This window comes from Megascapheus bottae, chromosome 9 (genome assembly GCF_031878675.1).
Source record: "Megascapheus bottae isolate mThoBot1 chromosome 9, mThoBot2.hap1, whole genome shotgun sequence".
Classification (NCBI taxonomy): domain Eukaryota; kingdom Metazoa; phylum Chordata; class Mammalia; order Rodentia; family Geomyidae; genus Megascapheus; species Megascapheus bottae.
In genome coordinates this window covers 54,020,822-54,042,399 of record NC_143517.1, presented here as the reverse complement: position 1 = coordinate 54,042,399, position 21,578 = coordinate 54,020,822, and the positions used below count along the sequence as shown (strand labels likewise).

The 21,578-nt window shown below is 43.5% G+C and overlaps 1 protein-coding gene across 1 annotated transcript in view; it reads left to right on the top strand.

Moving 5' to 3' along the window:
• The first annotated feature begins 1,191 nt into the window (after positions 1–1,191).
• Sntb1 (syntrophin beta 1) overlaps positions 1,192–21,578 on the top strand; it is a 213,688-nt gene continuing 193,301 nt past the window's right edge. Inside the window, exon 1 of the mRNA XM_090339330.1 lies at positions 1,192–1,878. Coding sequence (XP_090195456.1) covers positions 1,326–1,878 — 553 coding nt within the window. The 5' untranslated portion in view covers positions 1,192–1,325. The remainder of the gene's footprint in view (positions 1,879–21,578) is intronic.

The following is a 21,578-nucleotide window of genomic DNA, read 5'->3' as shown; positions in this document are numbered from 1 at the left end:
TCTTGGGGGGAAAAATGTAGCATGAATTTCAAAAGGCAACTTTTTCCAGAAACTCAGCAAAACCGTGCTGAATTCTGAACTGGGAAGTGGGGTAGTGGTTGTGTGTGTGTGTGTGTGTGTGTGTGTGTGTGTGTGTGTGTGTGTGTGTGTGTGTGTGTTGGGGGGAGTGCAGTGAAAGACAACGATCCCAGGAAACTTTGCATGTACTTGGCGAGATTGAGTGAGAGCTGGGGGAACGTTTGTCCCTAGGCACCAAGTCACACAGTACCCTATTGAAAGCCCCTGGACCACGAAGGAAAATTCCTAGAGCTGCACAGGAAAGTCATCTTGTACCCTTTTTCTTTGGGGGGTGGGTCTTTGGTGGGGCTTGGACTGAGTGCCTCGGCGCTGTCCCTGAGCCTCTTCTGCTCAAGTAGCCCTCTACCACTTTGAGCCTCGGCGCCACTTCAGGTTTTCTGGTGGTTAACTGGACATGTCAGTGTCAGGGTCTCTCCGGTCCAGGCTACCTTCCACCCAGATCTCAGCCTCCTGAGTAGCTGGGATTGTAGGCATGGGCCATGGGCTCCTGCCCAGCAGACATCTGGTATTTAAAAAGAGGAGACTCTGAGTTGGGGGGGGGGGTTGCTGACACTTCTTTCTGGTTTCTTAGGACAGCTGCCTTCTTGAATCCTGGGCAAGCAGCCTCGGGGGGCCTCCTCTAAGTCTCCTGGGGCATCCCCAGGGGCCTTGCACCCAGGGGACAAACACACACATTCCCCACCTGACCTAGGTGAGCATTCACAGAGAAGGGAGGACTGGGAAGGAGGAGAAGGGGCAGGGGTGCAGCCGGGTGAGGAGGAGAGGCGCCCGGGCTGTGTGTCCGGTCCGGTCCGGGCGTCCAGCTGCGCCCCCGGGGTCGGCTTGGGGACGCGGCGGTGTGACTTTCCCCAGGTGAGCGGCGGCCGGTTGCCGGTCGGTCCCGCCCTGCGCGGCAGGGGGAGCCTCCTCCGACCCCGGCGTGTCGGGGCGCTCCGCGGGGGCCGCGGCCGCCGGCCGGTTTGGGGTTTGGTCCCCCACGCCCTCGCCGGCCCGGATCGCTCGCCGTCCTCTCCCCCGTCTGGTTTTAGGTAGCTCCACCCCGCCCCGGGGCCGGGGAGGCGGGACGCGCTGCGCTGTGCGGCGGCGGCGGCGGCTGCCACCTCGCGCGTCCGGCCAGCGCGGCGGCGACCTGGGCGCGCGCGGAGCCCCCGGGGCCCCCCGCGTGCTCCCCGGCCCCCCCACCCCGCGGCCCCGCTCCACTTTTCCCCCCTTTTGCAATCACATGGTATCTGAAGAATGCCAGAAAGATGGCGGTAGCGGCGGCGGCGGCGGCGGCGGCGGCGGCCGGGCCGGGCGGCGGGGGAGGCGGCCGGGCGCCGCGGAGCGGGCTGCTGGAAGTTTTGGTGCGGGATCGTTGGCATAAAGTTCTGGTGAACTTGAACGAGGACGCCCTGGTGCTGAGCTGCGAGGAGGGCGCCGCGGCGGCGTACAATGGCATGGGCACGGCCACCAACGGGGCGTTCTGCAGGGGCGCCCCAGCCCCGGACTCGCCGTCCGGGGTCCGCACCGCCTTCACCGACCTCCCCGAGCAGGTGCCCGAGGCCATCTCCAACCAGAAGCGCGGCGTGAAGGTGCTCAAGCAGGAGCTGGGCGGCCTGGGCATCAGCATCAAGGGAGGCAAGGAGAACAAGATGCCCATCCTCATCAGCAAGATCTTCAAGGGGCTGGCGGCCGACCAGACCCAAGCCCTGTACGTGGGCGACGCCATCCTCTCCGTGAACGGAGCCGACCTGCGCGACGCCACCCACGACGAGGCGGTGCAGGCGCTCAAGCGCGCGGGCAAGGAAGTGCTGCTGGAAGGTAAGGGGTTCGAGCCCCGCCACGCGCCCCCCCCCCCCCGGGTCCAGGGTCCCCCATCCCCGGAACGCAGCCGCCCCAGCCACGGCGGGGAGTTTTGACAACTTTTTATTCACTCGGGGGCAACTTTGTGCCCACTTGAGCGCGATGCGGCGGCTCGTGGAGCGGGGAGAGCAGAGAAGGCTTCCCTGGCCGCGAGCCGGTGCTTCGTACACGGTTGTTTCCACGTGCCAAGAAGCCAAGTGCAGCTAGCCCGAGCTGGGGACGACCAAGGAATGCAGGAGTCCACGTGGTGACCCACGCAGGGGCAGCATCGCCGCTCCCCTCCTGCTCTGCTTGGGTGAAATGTTTCCTCCTCCCCGGGTTCAGAACCCCGGGCAAACCCAGGCACTCACAGGGTTTCAGTCCTGGTGGAGAGAGAGAGAGAGAGGGAGAGGGAGAGGGAGAGGGAGAGAGGGAGAGAGGGAGAGAGGGAGAGAGGGAGAGAGAGAGAGAGAGAGAGAGAGAGAGAGAGAGAGAGAGAGAGAGAGAGAGAGAGAGAGAGAGAGAGAGAGAGAGAGAGGAGGGAGGGAGGGGAGAGACAGAGAGAGGAGGGAGGGGGAGAGAGAGAGAGAGAGGAGGGAGGGAGGGAGAGCGACAGAGAGAGGGGGAGAGAGACAGACAGAGACAGAGAGACAGACAGACAGACAGAGAAAGGGGGAAGGGAGAGAGAGAGAGGAGGGAGAGAGACAGAGAGAGGAGGCAGAGAGAGGAAGGAGAGAGACAGAGAGGAGAAAGAGAGAGAGGAGGGAGGGAGAGAGAGAGGAGAGAGGAGAAAGAGAGAGAGGAGAGAGGAGAGAGACAGGAGTGGGGAGAGGATGGAGGGAGAGAGAGCGCGCAGTGTTTGAATGCTCAACTCCCAGCCACCCCTCTCCAGGGCCCGCGCAGTTTGGAGAGTGGAGCTGCGCCCTGGGAGGTAGATAGGTAGATAGGTCTGGGTGCGCGGTGTCTTAGGTCAAGTTCGCTTTCTCTTCCAGAGCGTTTGGCCGGTCAGTCTGGATTCCAGCTTCCCCGGGGGAGAGGGCTGGAGAAGTGGTTTTTCCGCTTGTGTTTTCTAGAGCCTCTTACCTCCTCCCCCCCCACCCGCCCCATGCAGTGGAATGGAATCAACTTTGCATTTGTAAACAGTTTCCCAGCTAGGGAGGGAGGAACTTTACAAACTAGCACTTGAGATCTGACCTTCCCAAACCTCCGGTAATTTTGTTTTTAAATATAAATACATTAGGAAACATCTTTTAGTACCTGTTCTAAAACTGGTGAAGCAGGGTAATTAATAATGCTTTCTGCCAGGTGTGGTGGCTCACCCCTATAATCCTAGTTACTCCGGAGGCTGAGATTTGAGGATTGCAGTTCGAAGCCAGCCCACGCAGGAAAATCCCTGAGAACTGGAGGTGGCACTGTGGCTCAGAGTGGTAAAGCCTTGAGTGAAACGGCTTAGGGACAGTGCCCAGGCCCTGAGTTCAAGCCCTAGGACCAACGAAAAGGAATAATAAAAAAAGAAATAAAGTAATGGTTTTTCCTCTTCCCTAAGATTGGGTTTCTCACTCCATATCTACTGTTCTCCATTGGGTCACTTTGTATACACCTTGATTGCCTCTAATGTCGCTGTGACTATAGCTTGAGCTTTGGGGGAGGGGACCAGTCTTAGCTAGGGATCTCTCTTGTGCCTTAGCTAGGGATCTCTCTTGTGCCTAACTACTCAATGATCTGCATGAATGCATAAATACACACAGACCTATTGAAACAGTGCTTCAACTGAGACCTTATAATGTGGTGACTGATTTAAGCCTGAAGTAAGAACCTGAGCCAATTTCCTGTCACTGAATTTGGTGAAGGGTGTTGTAACACTGAGGAAGTTGAACTAGGAAAGCAGAATGTGTGACAGCTGATGCAACCACATGATACTTTCAAGACCAGCCTCCTGCCTTCTGCCTCCTGCCCTGGCAGGGAAGACAAAGGAGCTTTTTGGTTTAGTTTTGTTTTCTTATTTGTCCAGAGGATTTGCAGTGTGTTCATATTTAATTGCCCCTACTGGGTTCAGAAAGTAGAAGGCTATTTGCTTTAGCTTGATGATTAACATAAGTAAACTATGGGGAAAAAAGTTTTCTTGATCAGTTGTTGGTTTGTATGGTAGGGCCAGGTTGAATTAGGTGCAAGTGTAGTTTGGACTATAAACAGCAGGACACCTGCTCAGCTTGTAATGCTTACTGAAATGCTCAGGGGAAGAGGACAAAAGCAAATCACTTTAAAAATGTAGATGTTGGTATACCTTCCCGGGGGAGAGGGAGGCTGTACTAGGCCTTCCAACCCTCCATTAGCTTCTTTGTTCAAGGCTATCACTCAGCCACTTGAGCCACAGCTCCATTTCTTACTGTTTAGTGGTTAACTGGAGATAAGAATCTCATGAACTTTCTTGCTTAGTGCTCAGGCTGGCTTCAAACTGAGATCTTTGGACCCCAGTCTCCTGACTTGTTAGGATTGCAGGCATAAGCCACCAGGATCTGGCTTATTATGAGGCCTCTTTTCTTCCTCTTCTTCGTTTTGAATTAATGAGTAATAATTTGACAAGAGTTTTTTTTTAAAAAGACTTTCACTTCAAAAATGAGGAAGAAAAGATGATTCCTTGGAGTTAAAAAAATAGCTCGAGGAAAAAACAAAGAAATAACACTCAAAGAGGTGACTTTCTTGAGAGCAAGTGAAGAGTAAGTTTTGCAAACACTTCTAAGGCATTCACAGAACATCCTAAGGTGTCCTGAAGGGAATGGGAATCCTGAAGAGGTGAATCACTGTGACCTTGTAATCTGTATTATCCCCAGAGAGGGAAGTGCAGAGATGGCCCTGCTCTACACAGCCTATTGTACTGAGCGCAAATGTTTCAGGGGCCTTATATGGTCCTTTATGTGGTGGCACTGGTCATATACACAGTCAGACTCACAGCTGTCTCTTTTGAGCATGGCCTAATGCTGAAGGGGCATGCCTAAACCACTAAGGCTCTTTAAAGAAACACATGGCCTGAAAGTCAGTGTTGATCCCAGGTTTTGAACACAAGAGAGACTTTGGAAATGTAATCTGATTGGATTAGAGGACTAAGGAGTCTTTTTAAAGATGCATTTTTATGGGAAATACAATTCTTAATTGTTTCCTATTTTTTGAGGGGTATTTAACTATCCTCTTCCTAGGCTCCCCACTTTTAGACAGGCGCCCCCTATTAATGACTTTACTACTTTTACATACACAACATCCTATAAGGTGAAAATCTGAACATCAAAAATTTCAGTGACTACATTCGAATCCTCAGTTCTCTCTCAGAATTGTTACAACCTTCCTGAGCCACAATATTGCCCTACAAAATGAAAATAGTGAAGCTGCCAATTTGTTTACTTTACAGCAATGTTCTACTGAAGAGCACCCTGAGAATAAAAGACATGTGTCAAATACTGCCTGTGAGTGTTTCTACAATTTCAATTAAACAAAGATGAAATTGCCCCTTCTACAAGGTGGTTTGCTTATCTTTCCTTTACTGCAGGTTATATTTCTTAATTAATTTTGTGTGCTTGTGTGTGGGAATTAAAACTGTAATACTGGGAAATCATTTCTCTGGAAGCCATAGGAGTTGAACAGAATAGGAAGAAAAAAAATCATGGTTACTGATGCTTCTTGGGTACTTAATATGTGCCATGCCTTATGTACTTTAGCTTAGTATCTCCGTGAGTTCAATACTGTTGTTCACGTTACTAATGATGGAACTCAAGTTCACTAATGCTAGATTATTTTTCTTAAAGAAACAGGAGCATTAATGGTTTCCCTCATTTGTAATAATTAGTACAAACCTAGGACTCTCCTAGCAGAGAATTACAGTAGCTCAAAACCTATATACATAACTAAATGAAAGGATCTCCAGGATGTGGAAACAAGAGCTTTTGTATTATGTGATTATTGTTATTAATGCACTATGTTATTTTTCTTCTTTTTTGTTGCCCTTTAGTTAATCTCATATTGTTACAGTATCTGACTTTGTTACCTGGTATATCATATATACATTTATTTGTTTATTTGCAATAGGAAAGGGAAGCAGGGAAAACAAGATGATTGGAAGGGGTGGGGGAGGGAAATAGGGACAAAAACATGAGAGGGGGTGTCAGTGTGTGAGAAGTGATGTACCCTCTGTCTGGTGAATGTAACTGTGACCCCTCTATACATTACAATAAAAAAGAAAAAGAAAGAAACAGAACCATGCAAGTGTACCTGACTTGGCTAAACTGATGCCTTGAGTATCTGCAGGAAACTATACTTGAGCAAATTGAAGTCATCGAGCATAGGGCCTAGTCCCTTATACTTTAACTGTGCCGAGATGTCTGATACAATTCGAAACAGGGAACAGTGAATTACGTGGTCAATTAAAAAGGGAAGGAGGGAGAAGAACAACACTGGAAGGAGGACCAGACTCTTCAATCTTAACATACCAAATGTCTGAGTATCAAAAAGGAAGCTACTAGACCATGTCCCAAAGTTGAGCACGTGGCCAGCGAAGACACTAAGCTGAATTTATTTATTTATTTATTTAGTCAGTTGTGGAGCTTGAACTCTATCTGGGCCTGGGTGCTGTCCCTGAGCTCTTCAGTTTAAGGCTAGTGCTCTACTACTTGAGCCACAGTGCTACTTCCAGTTTTCTGGTAGTTGACTGGAGATAGTCTCATGGTCTTTTGTGCCTGGGCTGGCTTTGAACTGCAATCCTCAGATCTCAGCCTCCTGAGTAACTAGGATTACAGGCATGAGCCACCTGCACCCGGCACTAAACTGAATTTTAAACTTAAACAGTAATACACTCTAACAGTTAAGTCTTGACCAAATAATTATGAGAATTAGGATCAGACATTTCACACTATGAGCTCATATTTTGTTTTAAGATTGGCGAAGAGCCGAGAGTTTGGCCTAGTGGTAGAGTGCTTGCCTAGCATGCACAAAGACCCAGGTTCTATTCCTTGGTACCACATACATAGAAAAAAAAGCCAGAAGTGGTGCTGAGGCTCAAGGGGTAGAGCTCTAGCCTTGAGAAAGTCCAAGGACAGTGCTCAGGCCCTGAGCTCAAGCCCAGGACTGGCACAAAAAAAAAAAGTACTTTCGTGGGCTGGGAGTTTGGCCTAGTGGTTAAAGTGCTTGCCTAGCATGCATGAAGACCCAGGTTTGATTCCTCGGTACCACATACATAGATAAAAAAAAGCCGGAAGTGGTGCTGAGCCTCAAGTGGTAGAGCTCTAGCCTTGAGAAAATCCAAGGACAGTGCTCAGGCCCTGAGCTCAAGCCCAGGACTGGCAAAAAAAACAAAAAACAAACAAAAAAACAACAACAACAACAAAACATCGGCGAAGAGGCAGAGACTCATATTCCATCATGCAAATATTGGACCTTATAGTTCCAGGGGACTTGGTATACACAGAATATAATGTGACCAGAATGTTCCAGAGCTGAGCAGGAGACAACTCTGGAGCAAGGAGAGAATCCATAGCTAGAGCAATAATAGGATTCATTTCTCCATAATTTCGTGAAGATCAAGGAGTTTAGAATGTTCTGGAGGATTTATGTTGAAGTGCAGAGGTGGGGATACACAGAAGTGTCCCTTGTCCAAAGTTCTCTTAAGCTTGAACTGCAGTAGAAAAAGTGGACACTCAGAAGAGAAAGTAAAGGTCAGTTCTTCACATGAGTCAGGTCTATCAGGGCTCCGCTGTCACTTGTGCTCCCAGGAATGCTGGAATGCTGAGGTTGGCTGGATCTTTATTTTTCATAATCATTTTCTCTAGTGGTGAAAGTCAGCATGGTAGAGAAGGAAGATAGGACTGAAGCCCCAAAAGATTCGAAGTAAAAAGATCTTTATTTTGCTTCAAGATTTTATGGATTCTTACAAAGCCTAGAATGAGTCTTAAAACCTAATTTCTTATCTTCTAAGACATATTGTACTCCTTTGGACCTTAGGGTTTTGTTTGTTTGGTTTGGTTTTCCCATAGCAAAGCAGGAGCTAGACTAAGCCATCTCTAAGTCTTTTTCTATATCAAATCCTATAAATTCCACACCTCACCTCTACTTCAGTAACAAACTTATTAATATCCCTTTGTTATTATGAAGTGAATTTCATAAATAATATTGTTCCCGTCTGATTTAAATTTAAAAAGATCAATAGAATCCCATCATAATGGTATCAGGAGGATTAAACGAAACACTTCTCAGTAGATAGCCTGTGCATAAGGTAGACATTGAAAATCACCACCCATGAGCAGATGAAAAGGGAAAGACCTAATGGTATCACTTGGGATCTAGAAAAGCCTTCCACAATTAAGGACTGCTATAGGATACCTCAGGACCCTGGCTCCCAACACTGGATGGCAATAGAGGGTCACCTCTGGTCCCTACTGGATCCCAAAATGCTTCCACAAATTTCTGAACTGCCATTGGAGAAGATATTTTTGACCTTCCATTTTTGAGAGGCCCTCTCATGCTGCTAATTCCACTTGACCACTGTAGAGTAACTAGCCTTCTTGAAACTCTGTGGAGACCGCAAGACCTAACACTTTCATAGTATGTTATGGATGCACTTCTACACACTTCTCATAGATTAACTGATGTCCTTATGGTAACCCAGTACTATTCATATCTCAGATTCTTTGGCTCAGCTTCTTGCAAAAGATGCCCAGTGAATAAGTGCTGGATTCTAGATTTATGCGCAGACCTTATGACTTTCCATCTTCATGAACCATCTCAAGAGAAAAGAATATTAGGGATGCTGTAATCCTTTGCTGATTTGGAAAGTGAAGTTCCAAAAGGATTTTCCCTTGTTAGGTGTTACTACTTTCTTCTTTTGGAAGTACAGGAGATTGAACTCAGGGTCCCATGCTTGTCATGCAAGTCTCATAGTCTTACTTTCTTGTCTGGTGTATTCATTTCCTATTGCTATTGTAACTAGTTACCACAAACAGTCATTTAAAAAAATAATAAGTGTATTATCTTACAGTTTTTAAGTCCGAAGTCTGACCTAGATCTCACAGAGCCTTTGGGCAAGTGTGTTCCATTCCTTCTAAGAATCGTGGGGAAGACTCTGTCTCAGCCTGTGTGGCGTCTTATAGAGACGGCCCACACCAGATGGCTCCTGGTTCTTTTCTTTTAAAGCCTCCAATGGCAGACTGAGTCTTGATCTCATCGAATTACTCCCCTTTCCCCCAGCATCTTCTTCCATGTTAGGGACTCTTGTGATTCTTCTGATCATCCATACACAGGTAACCCAGGAATAACCTCCTTATTTTAAGGTCAACTGATTAGCAACCTGAATTCCATCTTCAGCTTTAGTTTTGCCATAGAAGGTAACTAGTTCATAGGATATGGATACTAGGATGAGGGCATTTGGGGAATGGGACAGTATCCCATCCACTACATTTAGTTTGCTGAAGTTGTAGCAGTGAAGTCCTCCGCTGAGGGACTTTTGAGAATGGGCTGTACCTCTGTAAACCATTCCTTTCTTGCCTTGCAAGAGGCTTTCTTACTCACTGCATGCTTCCTCACCTAATGGAAGGTTTGTTGAGTGGTGTGGATGGGCCTTACATCATTAGGGCTTATTGCTCAAGAAGCAGTATTCCAGTGACAGGTAGAGATAAGCAAGGTGTGAACTACCAACAGGTAGAAGTAGGACGTGGTCTCACCATAAGATGCTATGTGCACCCCTGAGAAAGCCTAGGACGTGGCTATGAGGCTAGTCCTAGACAGGGGTATGAATGGCAAAGGCCTCAGGGGAGCCCCCAAATAAAGAACTTCGACATCAGCTTAGTGTGGCTAAGAGGGCCGGATGTGACCTCCAGACCTTACCGATATGGAAGAGTAAGAGAAGAGAGAGAAAAGAAAACCCACACAGAGACCACGTCTTGTGTGGCTTGTTATAACCTTAGCCTCCGTACTAAGGTCAATGTCATACTTCCTTTTGTGCGGGAGGACTAGAACTGTAGGTTCCATTCCTGACAGGAGATTGGCAAGGCTTTATGAATGCAATGACCCAGCTCCTCAGTTCTTCATTAGTCCTGGTGGACAGCTGTTTACCCTGAATTATTTCCCAAGCAAGGCCCAGGTTTCTAAAGTAGCTGACATGATTTTGTCAGCAAGCCAACCCTCTCTGGGGGGTTGATCCCCCTTTGGTTTATGGTTGAAGTGCCAGCCAATGGGTGACTTCTGCTGAGGGTATTATGGAGTTTGTAATCAGGTGAGATAACTTTTCCTCAAAGCCAGCCTGCTGTGTACTATGCAAACTCTAGACATTGTCCCATGGATCAAAGTAAAACTCCAGTGGACAAAGGAAGTGAAAGAGATACTGGGTGTAAACCTTGATTTCAGGAGCTTAAAGCAATGACTAGAGTGTTTGAAATGAAAGATAATAAATGGAGCGATTAGCAGTTAGAAAAAAGAAAAGTGTGATGCTAACCTATAGAAAAGTACCTGGTTTGCACAGGCTATTAAAAATGTCAGAAAGGAAATGATAGAAGGCGGGACAACTGATCAAGATGTGTTGTGCACAGTGATTGATGTATTAGATGGAAAATCCTTTGTACAACTACTTAAAGCCTATTTGTTTTTTTAAAAAAAGTTAATGAACAGGCAGAGGGATGAATGGAGATAGGGAAGGAGAAATCATAAAAGGAAGGAAAGGGGCAGGAGAGGAAGAATCTGGTGATTCATTTCCTTTTCTATTACTCCAGTGGCCACTGAAGCTCTTACATCTGTAGATGCTTAGCACTAGGTACTGGTAATTGTTCCTTCCTGTGTAGAAGAAATAAGATGTGGCTATAAGGCCTGCAAAGCACTTATTTAACACAGACCAATTTTGAACGTCAGTTGAAGAGCAGAGCCAGACATGATTTTAAAAGTTATAGGAGAAAAATGTAATTATCCCTTTTATGTTATATTTATAACTCCTTCCCTCCTTCACACCAACTCCCCCCCCGCCCCCCGTGGTGCAGGGGCCTACAAGTCTGAATACGTAAGAACGTGTTCTACCTGAAGGAGATGAAGACTGTCTGCCTGGATATTTGAATTGTGTCTTTTTTTAAGCTTCTGTAGCAGCATGAGGAGTCAGAGCGTATTTGTTTCAAGAAGCTGAGGGGAATGGGCCTTCCATTCCTGACTTCTGTGGTGGTAGTTAAGGCTCTTCGTGTTCAGCAGTGCATTTTAGCGGTCGCCCCCTGGAATATATATTAAAAATAACTCACTGTGCACAGCTCCCTATTTGTGAAAGACATCTCTCTGAAGCCACCAGTGGTCTGATCTGCTTGGTGAAGGAAATTATTCTTTAGCAGCTTCTGGCCTACTAAGCATTCTATTTCAAATGATGCATTTCAAAGCAGTTAATGTTAAAGAAAAGCCAGAAGTTTCTCCTGCACTGATACCAAGTGTTTTATATACCAAAACTCATTACCCACTTCACTGGCCTTGATCTATAATAATGCTTGCCTTTAGCTCTGGCCTGCAGAGTGCGACTTAAGAGGAAATATATCTCACCCACCATGAAATCCAAGTCCTAACAGATCCATGCACATGAGCCTTAGCTCAGAGTGGGTTAGGTAAAGATGGAAACGTTTATGATTCATTGTGTTAGCATAGAAATTCCAATGAAGACGCAGGCTAAAGCTCTACAATGCTCACGTATCCTGTGGTGTAAAGGTTCAGCGTTAGCATGTTGATACATGTAGAAAGATTAGTCTTAAATCATAGTTGACTTTGACAAATCCAGGATTTTTTGCACTGATATTCAAACTGCGTGCTTTCTTTTTTCCTGTCACCAATATTTCTTGACAATCCAGTTGTTTAGTGGGCCTTTGATTTTTTTTTTTTTTTTGCCAGTCCTGGGCTTGAGCTCAGGGCCTGAGCACTGTCCTTGGACTTTCTCAGGCTAGAGCTCTACCACTTGAGCCTCAGCACCACTTCCGGCTTTTTTTGTATGTATGTGGTACCAAGGAATCGAACCCGGGTCTTCATGCATGCTAGGCAAGCACTTTAACCACTAGGCCAAACTCCAGGCCCGAAGGGCCTTTGATTTTTAGTGCCTGGGTATAAATATTAATTCCACTCCCTCTAAGTGGGTAACTCTGTCTACATCGCTTATCTACAGGTCTCAATCCCTCAATTGGTAAACTAGGTTTCCTCTTCTGGAGTTTGAAAAGTAGTTAGCAGCTTATGTGGGACTTGGTATAATTGCCAGCTACACAATGCATCACAACACATTCATAGCCAAGTATTATTTTCAAATAGAAGATCCAATCATATATATTAAAAGTTTAATTTCATGTTGTATAAAATCTCCATGAGACAGTTTGGGGTTTGCCATGTTAAGGACAGTGTGACAGATGCCCAGTGACATTTTGCTAGCTTTGAAAGACTCTGAGTTACTATCCCTTACTGGGTATTTTAAAGGTGACTTTTAATGACATATGATGTTTTTCATTTACCAGACCACAGTGCAGGCTGCTGTGGTTTTGGGTGGGCAAATGTGAAACCTGTATTAAAATGCTGACTATGTAGGAATGTGCAAAAAATTGTTTTGAAAGGAAAAGACAAGCAAAGATTTAACTTGCACAGCAGAACCCAAACTTCTTCAAAAACAAAATTAGAAGCCAGACCCAAAAGAACATAGGATCAATGGTTTCCCTTATTTGTAATAATTAGTATACATCTTGGACTCTCCTAGCAGAGGATTACAGTAGGGCAAAAACCTAGGTAGATAGGATGAGGCTATATGAAAGGACCTCCAGGATATGGAAACAAGAGCTATATAATGTGTGATTGTTGTTCTCCAATGTACTATGTTATTTGTCTTCTCTTTTTTTGCCCTTATGGTTAATCTCATGTTGTTATTGTATCTGACTTTGTTACCTGGTATATTGTACATACATTTATTTGTTTATTTGAAATAGGAAAGGGAAGGGGGAAAACAAGATGTTTTGGAAGGGATTGGGGGGAGGGAAATGGGGACAAAACATGAGAAGAGAGCCCGGGCACAGTGGCTTAGGCCTGAAACCCTAGCTACTTAGGAGACTGAGATCCGAGGATCAAGGTTCAAAGCCAGCCCAGGCACAAAAGCACCTGAGACTCTTATCTCCAATTAACCCCTAGAAAACTGGGAAGTGGGCTTGGCTTAAGGGTAGGGTGGTAGCTTTGTGCTGAAGAGCTCAGGGACAGTGCCTAAGCTGTGTTCAAGCCCCGTGACCCACATAAATAAATAAATAAATAAATAAATAAATAAATAAATAAATAAATAATAAAACATAAGGGGTATCAATATGTGGGAAGTAATACACCTACTATCTGGTAAATGTAACTGTAATCTCACCCGACAATAAAAATTTAAAAAAATTTAGAGAAATCAGATCTTATTAGATAACCAAAGTAAAAAACTGTTTTACTAAAAATATAATTTCAGGGTTTGGAGGCCTGGCTCAGCTAGTAGAACACCAGCTAATGAGCAAAAATGTTAGGTAGCAAGTTTGAATTCTGATCTTGGACTTAAAAGGAAAAATTAATTTCATATACCTGTTTTTGCATAAATATATTTAAATATATTATTAGTATTGAGCCAGCATTATACTTTAGATTTTCTTCTATTACTTAGTGTTTCTTTTTATGGAATCTATGAGGTCAGCCTGTAGAAGACATGCCGTATTTATTACTTGACAGTAAAATTTGTGTACCTGGAGAATCAGATAGAAAAGCTGCTATGGTCAGGACCCAAAAGGGCTTTTGCTTCTGTATTAGAAAAAAACGTTAAAGAGGAGTACAACGCTTTGCCTAGGAGGCTCAAATGTGGAAGAAGGAAGAAAAGTTACGTTCCTCCAGTCTTTAAATGGCTAATCAGTTCTAATCAATATTTCAGTTGGGATTTACAGTGTGACTGTAAGTGCAAATGTGTTTAAACAGATGTTCAGGCAGATAATTAAAGCAGTGTCAAATTGGGAGAGTGTGGAGAAATAAGAGGAAGGGTAATCCTTCAGGACTGCCAGGCTCCAGGGTTATAAACTACATCCTCAAAGAGAGAGACAACAAAGTATTCAGGGGGGGGGGGAGAGGGAGAGAGAGAGAGAGAGAGAGAGAGGATTGACTATTGTGTAGAATAAATAAAGGGCATTATTAAAATGAAGACAGTTTCTAAAAAGGGGTGTGTGTAGGTTATAAGGCTTGAACTCAGGGTTTGGGCACTGTCCCTGAGCTTCCTTTACTCAAGAGTGGCACTCTATTAATTGAGCCACAGTTTTGCTTCCCACTTTTTCTTTGATTCATTGGAGATAAGAGATCCACAGACTTCCCTGTCAGGGCTGGCTTTGAACCACCATCCTCAGATCTCAGCCTTCTGAGTAACCAGGATTACAGGTGTGAGTTACAGACTTAAAGATTTCTAAGATGAAGCCAAAACCAGTGCTGGAACTAGATGGAATCCCTGACCTTTAGAAATTAAACAATTAGGCTGGGCGTTGGTGGCTATGCCTGAAATCATGACCACTTAGAAGGATGAGGGTTGAGATTTGAAGCCAGCCTAGGAAGAAAAAGTCAATGAGACTCTTATCTCCAAGTCACCCAGAAAAATACTGGGCTGGTAACATGGCTAAAGTGGTAAAATGCCAGCCAAGTAATAAATTCGTCCTTCCCTACCAAAAAGGTCAGTTTATAGAGATGACAGACATAGAGTAATAAGTAGGTTTCTATATATTATAAATGCATTTTATAATCAAAAACATAGATTAATAAATGCTATCACAGAACATACAGGAAAATGGAAGGTATCTGAAGTCAAAAAGAATGTTTTCCATGAAAGAGGTGACTTCAGAGTTCCATAATTAAAATGAGATATAAAGTATATGTAATTATTTGTCTATTTGGTGCTTTGCATTTCAACTACTTTCATCTGAAATGTTCTTTCATCTATAGTGAAAATCAAGGTTAATGATTTTTCTTTTCTGTTGCAGTATTTTCTGTATTTCCCTCTGTTCTCTATTTTCAGAATTTTTCTAAATTGAAATAACTCAGCGATGGTATTCAGTAGATACTATATTGAACTATATAACTTGTGGGGAGAGATGGGAGGAGGAAACTGGAATAAAGTGAAGGAAGAGGTGACATTGCTCCAAAAAGAACTGTACTCATTACCCGATTTATGCAATGGTAACTCCTCTGTACATCACCTTAATAATAATAAAAATTTAAAGAATAAGGCCAAAAAATACATACCTAAATAGCATTCCATTTTCTTCCCTTTTCTACACTCTCTTCTGCCCAGAATATTATGATCTTTCCAACATTTCTCTGAATGCAAGACTTAGAACAGAAAAATAATAATAGTATTTTGAGGTATGATATATCATGTATTGTCAGTGTGAACAAATGTCAGGGAGTTTCTGTCTCAAAAGCAAATTAGGCATAGTGTAATTCTAGCTGCACAGGAGGTGGGGCCAGGAAAAGGTAGTGCAGGATCCTATCTGAAAATCAAGCTGAGGGCAAACAAATTGGTGGCATGTATTAAGTGGTACTTGCCTAGCAAAGTGCGAGGCCCTGAGTTCAACCAGTACTGCAAAAGAAAACCAGACCTGTTCTTTATTTATCAATCTTAGGTTCTGTTGACATTATCAGTCTGTGTTTACCAAATTATAACCATATAATATTATTTCTCGCCCCCCAGCACCCTGTCTCCCCCAATCCTCAAAGCTCTGTCACTTTGGTCTTCTCTCAGCCTTGTATATAACCAAGCTTTCCCCTCTCTTTCTCTTGTTTCTGTTTACTAGGTATACTGCCATTTTCACTCTAATTTACTCCCTTGTTTTGTTCACATATATTCCACAATATTTTCCTGAGAATATTTGGGAGGTCAATGTCAGAAAAATTCCTTTAAATCTATTTTGTCACTGGATTGATAATTGGGGTATGATATTCTAAAGTAGCCATTGTTTTTCCTCCAACACTTCTCCAGAGTTGCAATCAATCAATCTGATGTTGTCCTAGTTACCTTGCTTTTTTACAGGTGACCAGTTTTTTTTTTAATTTCTGGAACCATTTATTGTAATTTCCTCCCCTTGATATTCTAAGTTGCATATGATGGCTTACTTTGATGTTGGTCTTGTGCCAAGATTTGATGGGTGCCAGGTACCTAAAATCACATGTGGGGAAGTGCCCTAGATTGCATAGGCTATCTGAAATTGCACGTATTCAGTGGGATATTTTAAAGTTCTAAAGAAAGCATAGCCATACCTATCAGGCAGAAATCAGACCACTAACTTGAATTTCTTTTTTTTTTTTTTTTTTTTTTTTGCCAGTCCTGGGCTTGAGCTCAGGGCCTGAGCACTGTCCTTGGACTTTCTCAAGGCTAGAGCTCTACCACTTGAGCCTCAGCACCACTTCCGGCTTTTTTCTATGTATGTGGTACCGAGGAATCGAACCCGGGTCTTCGTGCATGCTAGGCAAGCACTTTAACCACTAGGCCAAACTCCCGGTCCCACTAACTTGATTTTCTAACATTAGTTTGTTATATCCATTTAATGGTTTGATATCTTTACAAAACCAGGTTTTCTGTGGTTGCTAGGATTAAAAAAAATCAAGATAAAAAAAACCACATCGTTTTAAAACCTCATGTGAAAATGAACAGTGAGCAAGAAATGTGGTTGGTGAAGTTCAACGTAATGTCAAGGTTTGTCTTCAAACCTGTGGTCCACAGATGCTGCTTTTAGAAAAAGTTTGCAACCAGCTGCTCAGTAAATAGAATGATTATACTTTCTTTTGTGAGAGTGCGTTGAGTCTTAGAGTGAAAAATGAACTCAGACACTAAGAGTACTGTTGACCAAGAAAGCTGGGATCATTGTTCTGAAGACTTCTCTACTTCAGTTTTGGAGAAGTTTCTGGGTGATTTCTGTTATAGTTTCTCTCTTCCCTTTACCCTCTGTATGTGAACATATTTTTGATTGGATATTGGCCCTTTATATTGACTCACAGAGAAATTAACTTTGGTTGGTATCCTCTTCTTATTGTTTATTTTTTCCAGCTGTCCTTCTTTTCCTTTTTTAAAAAAAGGTTGTTCTTTTTATTTTCCTAGAGAATTACTGTATTTCTTGTATTTTTTTTCATTTCATCGATCATCTGTATTCCTCAGTTCCCAAATTGTTTTCTTGTTCTTGATTGTTCCTTTTAGTAGACTATCCACTTGTTGTTTGGTTGATGCAATATCACTGTCTATCTCTCTGAGCATGTCGGTGTGGGTTTGTGGAAGATGTGGTCTCTGCACTCATTTGTCCATGAGTACTTTTCTCTCTTCTTTGTGTTCTTCTTACTTTTCTCTCTTATTCGTTTTCTCTCATCTTTCTTTTTTCTCTTCTTTGTTGCCTGTCAGATGATTTCCACTTTGAGATTGTTTCCATCTTTGTGTGTCCTTGGTGTGAGAATCCAACCTGGGGATATAACCACAAAAGTGTATTTAAGATATAATCCCAGGAATTGATAAGAGTGGGCTTGGGGACATGAGACTAGGAAAGGGATGAATAATGGATGCCCACGCTGAGTGTCTCAGTGCTCTGACACTTGGCATAGCTGTTCTGAAGGGCAGGTGCCCGTGGTGGGGTGGGGGCCGAGAAGTTTTGTCACCAACTCTTCATCTTTCTTTCCACTAAGCAATGCTTTCCAGCCATTAACTCTCTGGTACTTTGAGCCCGCATCTCTGTGAGGGTCATGTGTTCTCATAACACAAAGATGCCCTCGGGCAGAAAACTGCAGGCATTCCCAATCTGCAGCCTGGTACATGTACCACTGAATACAGAGCCTTTGTCAAAATCACCTTTCCTATCCTAAAAGTGTTCAGAGGAATTGTAGTAAAGGATACATTTATTGCACACTGCTCTAAACACTTTTATTTCAAAAGTTATAAAAAGCTACTTTTAGACCAAGGTATTTATGTATGTATGTATACATTCTTGTATGTATGTACAGAAGCATGTAGGTACAGATGGCTAAAATACTTCCTGGTGAGGCCACCAGTACCAGCATTTTTTTCTCTTTTTGGTGCCAGTCCTGGGACTTGAACTTGGGGCCTGAGCACCATCCCTGAGCTACATTCTACCACTTGAACCACAACTCCACTACTGCTGGTTAATTCGAGAAAAGAGTCTCCCAGACTAGGGTCGTTTTGAACTGCAGTCCTTAGACCTTAGACTCTTGAGTAGTTCAGATTACATGCATGAGCTACTGGCATTGGTATTCAGCTTTTTAATTTCTTTAGACGTATGGCCAGGAGAGACTTGTTCAAGTCCAGCAGGTCACAGCTCCTATGAAAAGGTCATGAAGAAGGTGTGTTAAGTAAGCTGAGAGTACTGTGTACCGCACTTCTTCACTGCAGTACTAGTGTGTTTTGGACTGGCCCACCGTTAGTTGCTTTGCATCCCTGGACACTTAGAAGCATCCTGGCTTAAAACTGACAGTGTCGTCCTCTACTTAGTAATAATAATAATAACAACAATAATATAATGAAATAATAATAACAATAATAATAATAATAATAGGTCTCCAGGCATTGCCAAATGTTTTCTGGGAAGCAAGACTGAGAGATACTGAATTTTCATGACTGGATCCTTCCCTAAGAGATCAACATTTTTATTAGTCTGGGGTTTATCTTGGAGTTGGAAAGTTTAAAAATTCCCCAATAAAGTCAGGAATGAAAACTACTGGACCAAAATCTGCTTATTAACTGTAAAATATTCTGTGTACACCCAGTGGGCGGGGGCCTATAGCAAATGCAAGAGACCTGATGGATGATGGTAGCTATTTTAAGCTATCTGTTGTCACAGGGGCAAGATCCTTTTTCTCGTGTGCGATAAGTTCCCAGCTCCTGTGGGTTGATTCTGTTTGACTTACATTTTGTTTGTTTTACTGTTTTACTCATATTTTGAAGCATACACACACCATTACTTTACATGCACCCCTGCTCTGCTAGTATCATTCCAGTTCTATCCACCAGGGAACTACCGCGTGACAGAATGCTCCTCAAAAGCTAGCTTTGGAACAAGGCGTGACTGATGGCCCTGTGCAGGTCTCTGCTTCTACACTGAAGTCTTGGGACTAGCAGTGGTAGTTTCTCCTCAGAACAGGTATGAGAATTAAAAGTATTACTATGGAACCTAGGACAGTATCTTACATGTAGAGTTCTAGGTGTGTTTGTTGGCTGTGACAGCCATCTATTTGTCTCCATCTGTTGAATTGTCCTTTAGGAAAAAGGTCTTAATACTTCAGAGTGACTAATGGAACAGATCCATTGGTAATTGGCTTTTCATCATTCATGACAGCAAGATTTGGGAAAAAGTAAGAAACAAATGATTTTAATTTGGAAAATTTACCAGCTATAAAGGTCTATACATGGCTTTGGGTCAGCAACTACTAAGAGTGTTGTGAAACCAAAGGGCTTCATTATATCATCGCTGGATGAAAAAGTTCTTAATAACACCTGCTGGTCTTCCTTTCTTTCTTTCTTTTTTGTGGGTCATGGGGCTTGAACTCAGCCTGAGCTCTTCAGCTCAAGGCTAGCGCCATACCCTTGAGCCAAGCCCCACTTCTTGTTTTCTAGAGGTTAACTGGAGATAAGAGTTTCAGGTCCTTTTGTGCCCAGGCTGGCTCTGAACCTTGATCCTCAGATTTCAGGCTCCTGAGTAGCTAGGAGTTGAGCCACTGTGCCTGGCAAGTGTTACTAAACCAGAAAAAAATAAAACGTTTGAAATAGATTTCCTGGCTTTTAAATATTTCTGACATTAAAAATGTTAATATGGATACATTTCATTTCAAATTAGAACGGTATCATAGAATCAGTACTCCTCATTTTGCTGGAAAGGTTATTCTCCATAGATTTATCTTTGCTTAAGATAGGAAATGACAAGTGACTGTGTTCCTTATGTGGTGTGAGTATCCATTCACGTTTGTCAGGGGAAATGAACATGATTTCATACAGATGTTGCAATCACTGAAATAAGCAGAGTAGCTTCTGAAAATCACCACAAGATGTAGAAGAACTATAGGAAGGAAAACACTAAAAAAAAAGTCTCAAGCAATGGTGTAAAATTTCACCTTTCCCTTCCTTTCTCCTTCCTTCTCTTTCTCTTCCTTCTTTTTTTCATACCTCCCCATCCTCCCTCTCTGTCTTCCTCCTTTCCTTCCTTTCTTGCTGTTCCTCCGCCTCTCCATCCCTCCTTCCTTCCCTTCTCTCCCTCCCTTCCTCCTCTTTCTTTCATTCATTCTTTCTTTTCTTCCTTTCTTTCTTGATATATACCTCTTGATATATTCATACATATGCATCATGTGTAACATGCACCCAAAAAATACATTGAAAAAATGGAAAAAAATAGTGTAGCAATAGAGGTGGTTTGTGTGTGGGGGGGGGTGTGTAATAGACAAAACAAGGTAACAGATTTGGTGAGCAAGTGTTTTAAATTCTAAGTCCTTCATATGTATGCAGTGATAAAAGTCAGGGAAGGAATGGTGAGCCCCAGAGTGGATGGAGATGAGATGACTTTTATCTGCCACTGCCCACTGCCATGCTGTGTGAAAATAGAACACTTGCCCTCAAAGATGTATGGGTGTAAGTTCCCTCCAGCTTCAGGTCTGTACTTTTCTCCCTTTCCATGTCTGGACTTGTTTTACAGATTGTTGGCACTCTTCCTGCTCTTTCTACTTGTACATAGTTTACTCCATTTATGAGGTTGAATATGACCACCAAAATTCACATGGTGAACTCCTCACCCCCAGCACCTCAACAATTGACCTTATTCGGAGGAAGAGATAGTGAACACAAGGTTATACTGATGTAGGATGACTCTTGACCTTGTAAAAGAGGAGACTTGGACAAAGACTCAGACACCCAAAGAGAAGAGTCTGTGGCTAGGAAGGCAGAGGGCAGATGCTATATCCACAAGCCCAGGAAGGCCAGCAATCACTAGCCAACACCAGAGACCAGGAGAGGGTCATGGAGCATGTTTTCCTTACAACTCTGCATCTTTGAGAAGGAGTCCCCCCAGATGACACTTCCATCCAGGATTCAGCCTGCAGAACTGTGAGGCAATGAACTCCTCTTGCACACACCACTCTCGTTTGTTGTAGAATCTGTAGAACTTGTTTTGTTGAGTGCGTTTGTAGGATTTGTTATAGAAGCTCAAGAAAGACGATCACCACTATGAAAGGTTAGATTTAATTCTGTAGGAATTTGACGTGGAGCTCAAGCAGTGAAAGGCAACTAGGTTTTCATGCAGTTTGTGTCCTTGATAGATGTTTCATGATATCACTTCTCTTTGCCAAATATTCAAATAAATTCCCCATGCCCTCTATTGTGTGATAAGCACATTCAGAGCAGGGCAGTAGCCAAGGTTGTTCAGGTTGATTTATGTTCAGGAAATAGATGGCGACCAGGTTTCTGCCTCTGTGCTTTTTGCATGGTTATTTACACTTGCGTACACACCAGTCTTGCTCTGAGTATTTTTACCTGAAAGCAACTTGTCCAAGTTCCTGGATGAGTCAATTCCTGAAATCTACTCATTGACAGTTCCCCAAATCCTTACAGGTAGAATTATATTAGATAAAATAGATGTTTGCTATAAACTTAAAAAAATTAAGTTTAAGTATGTATCCAATAT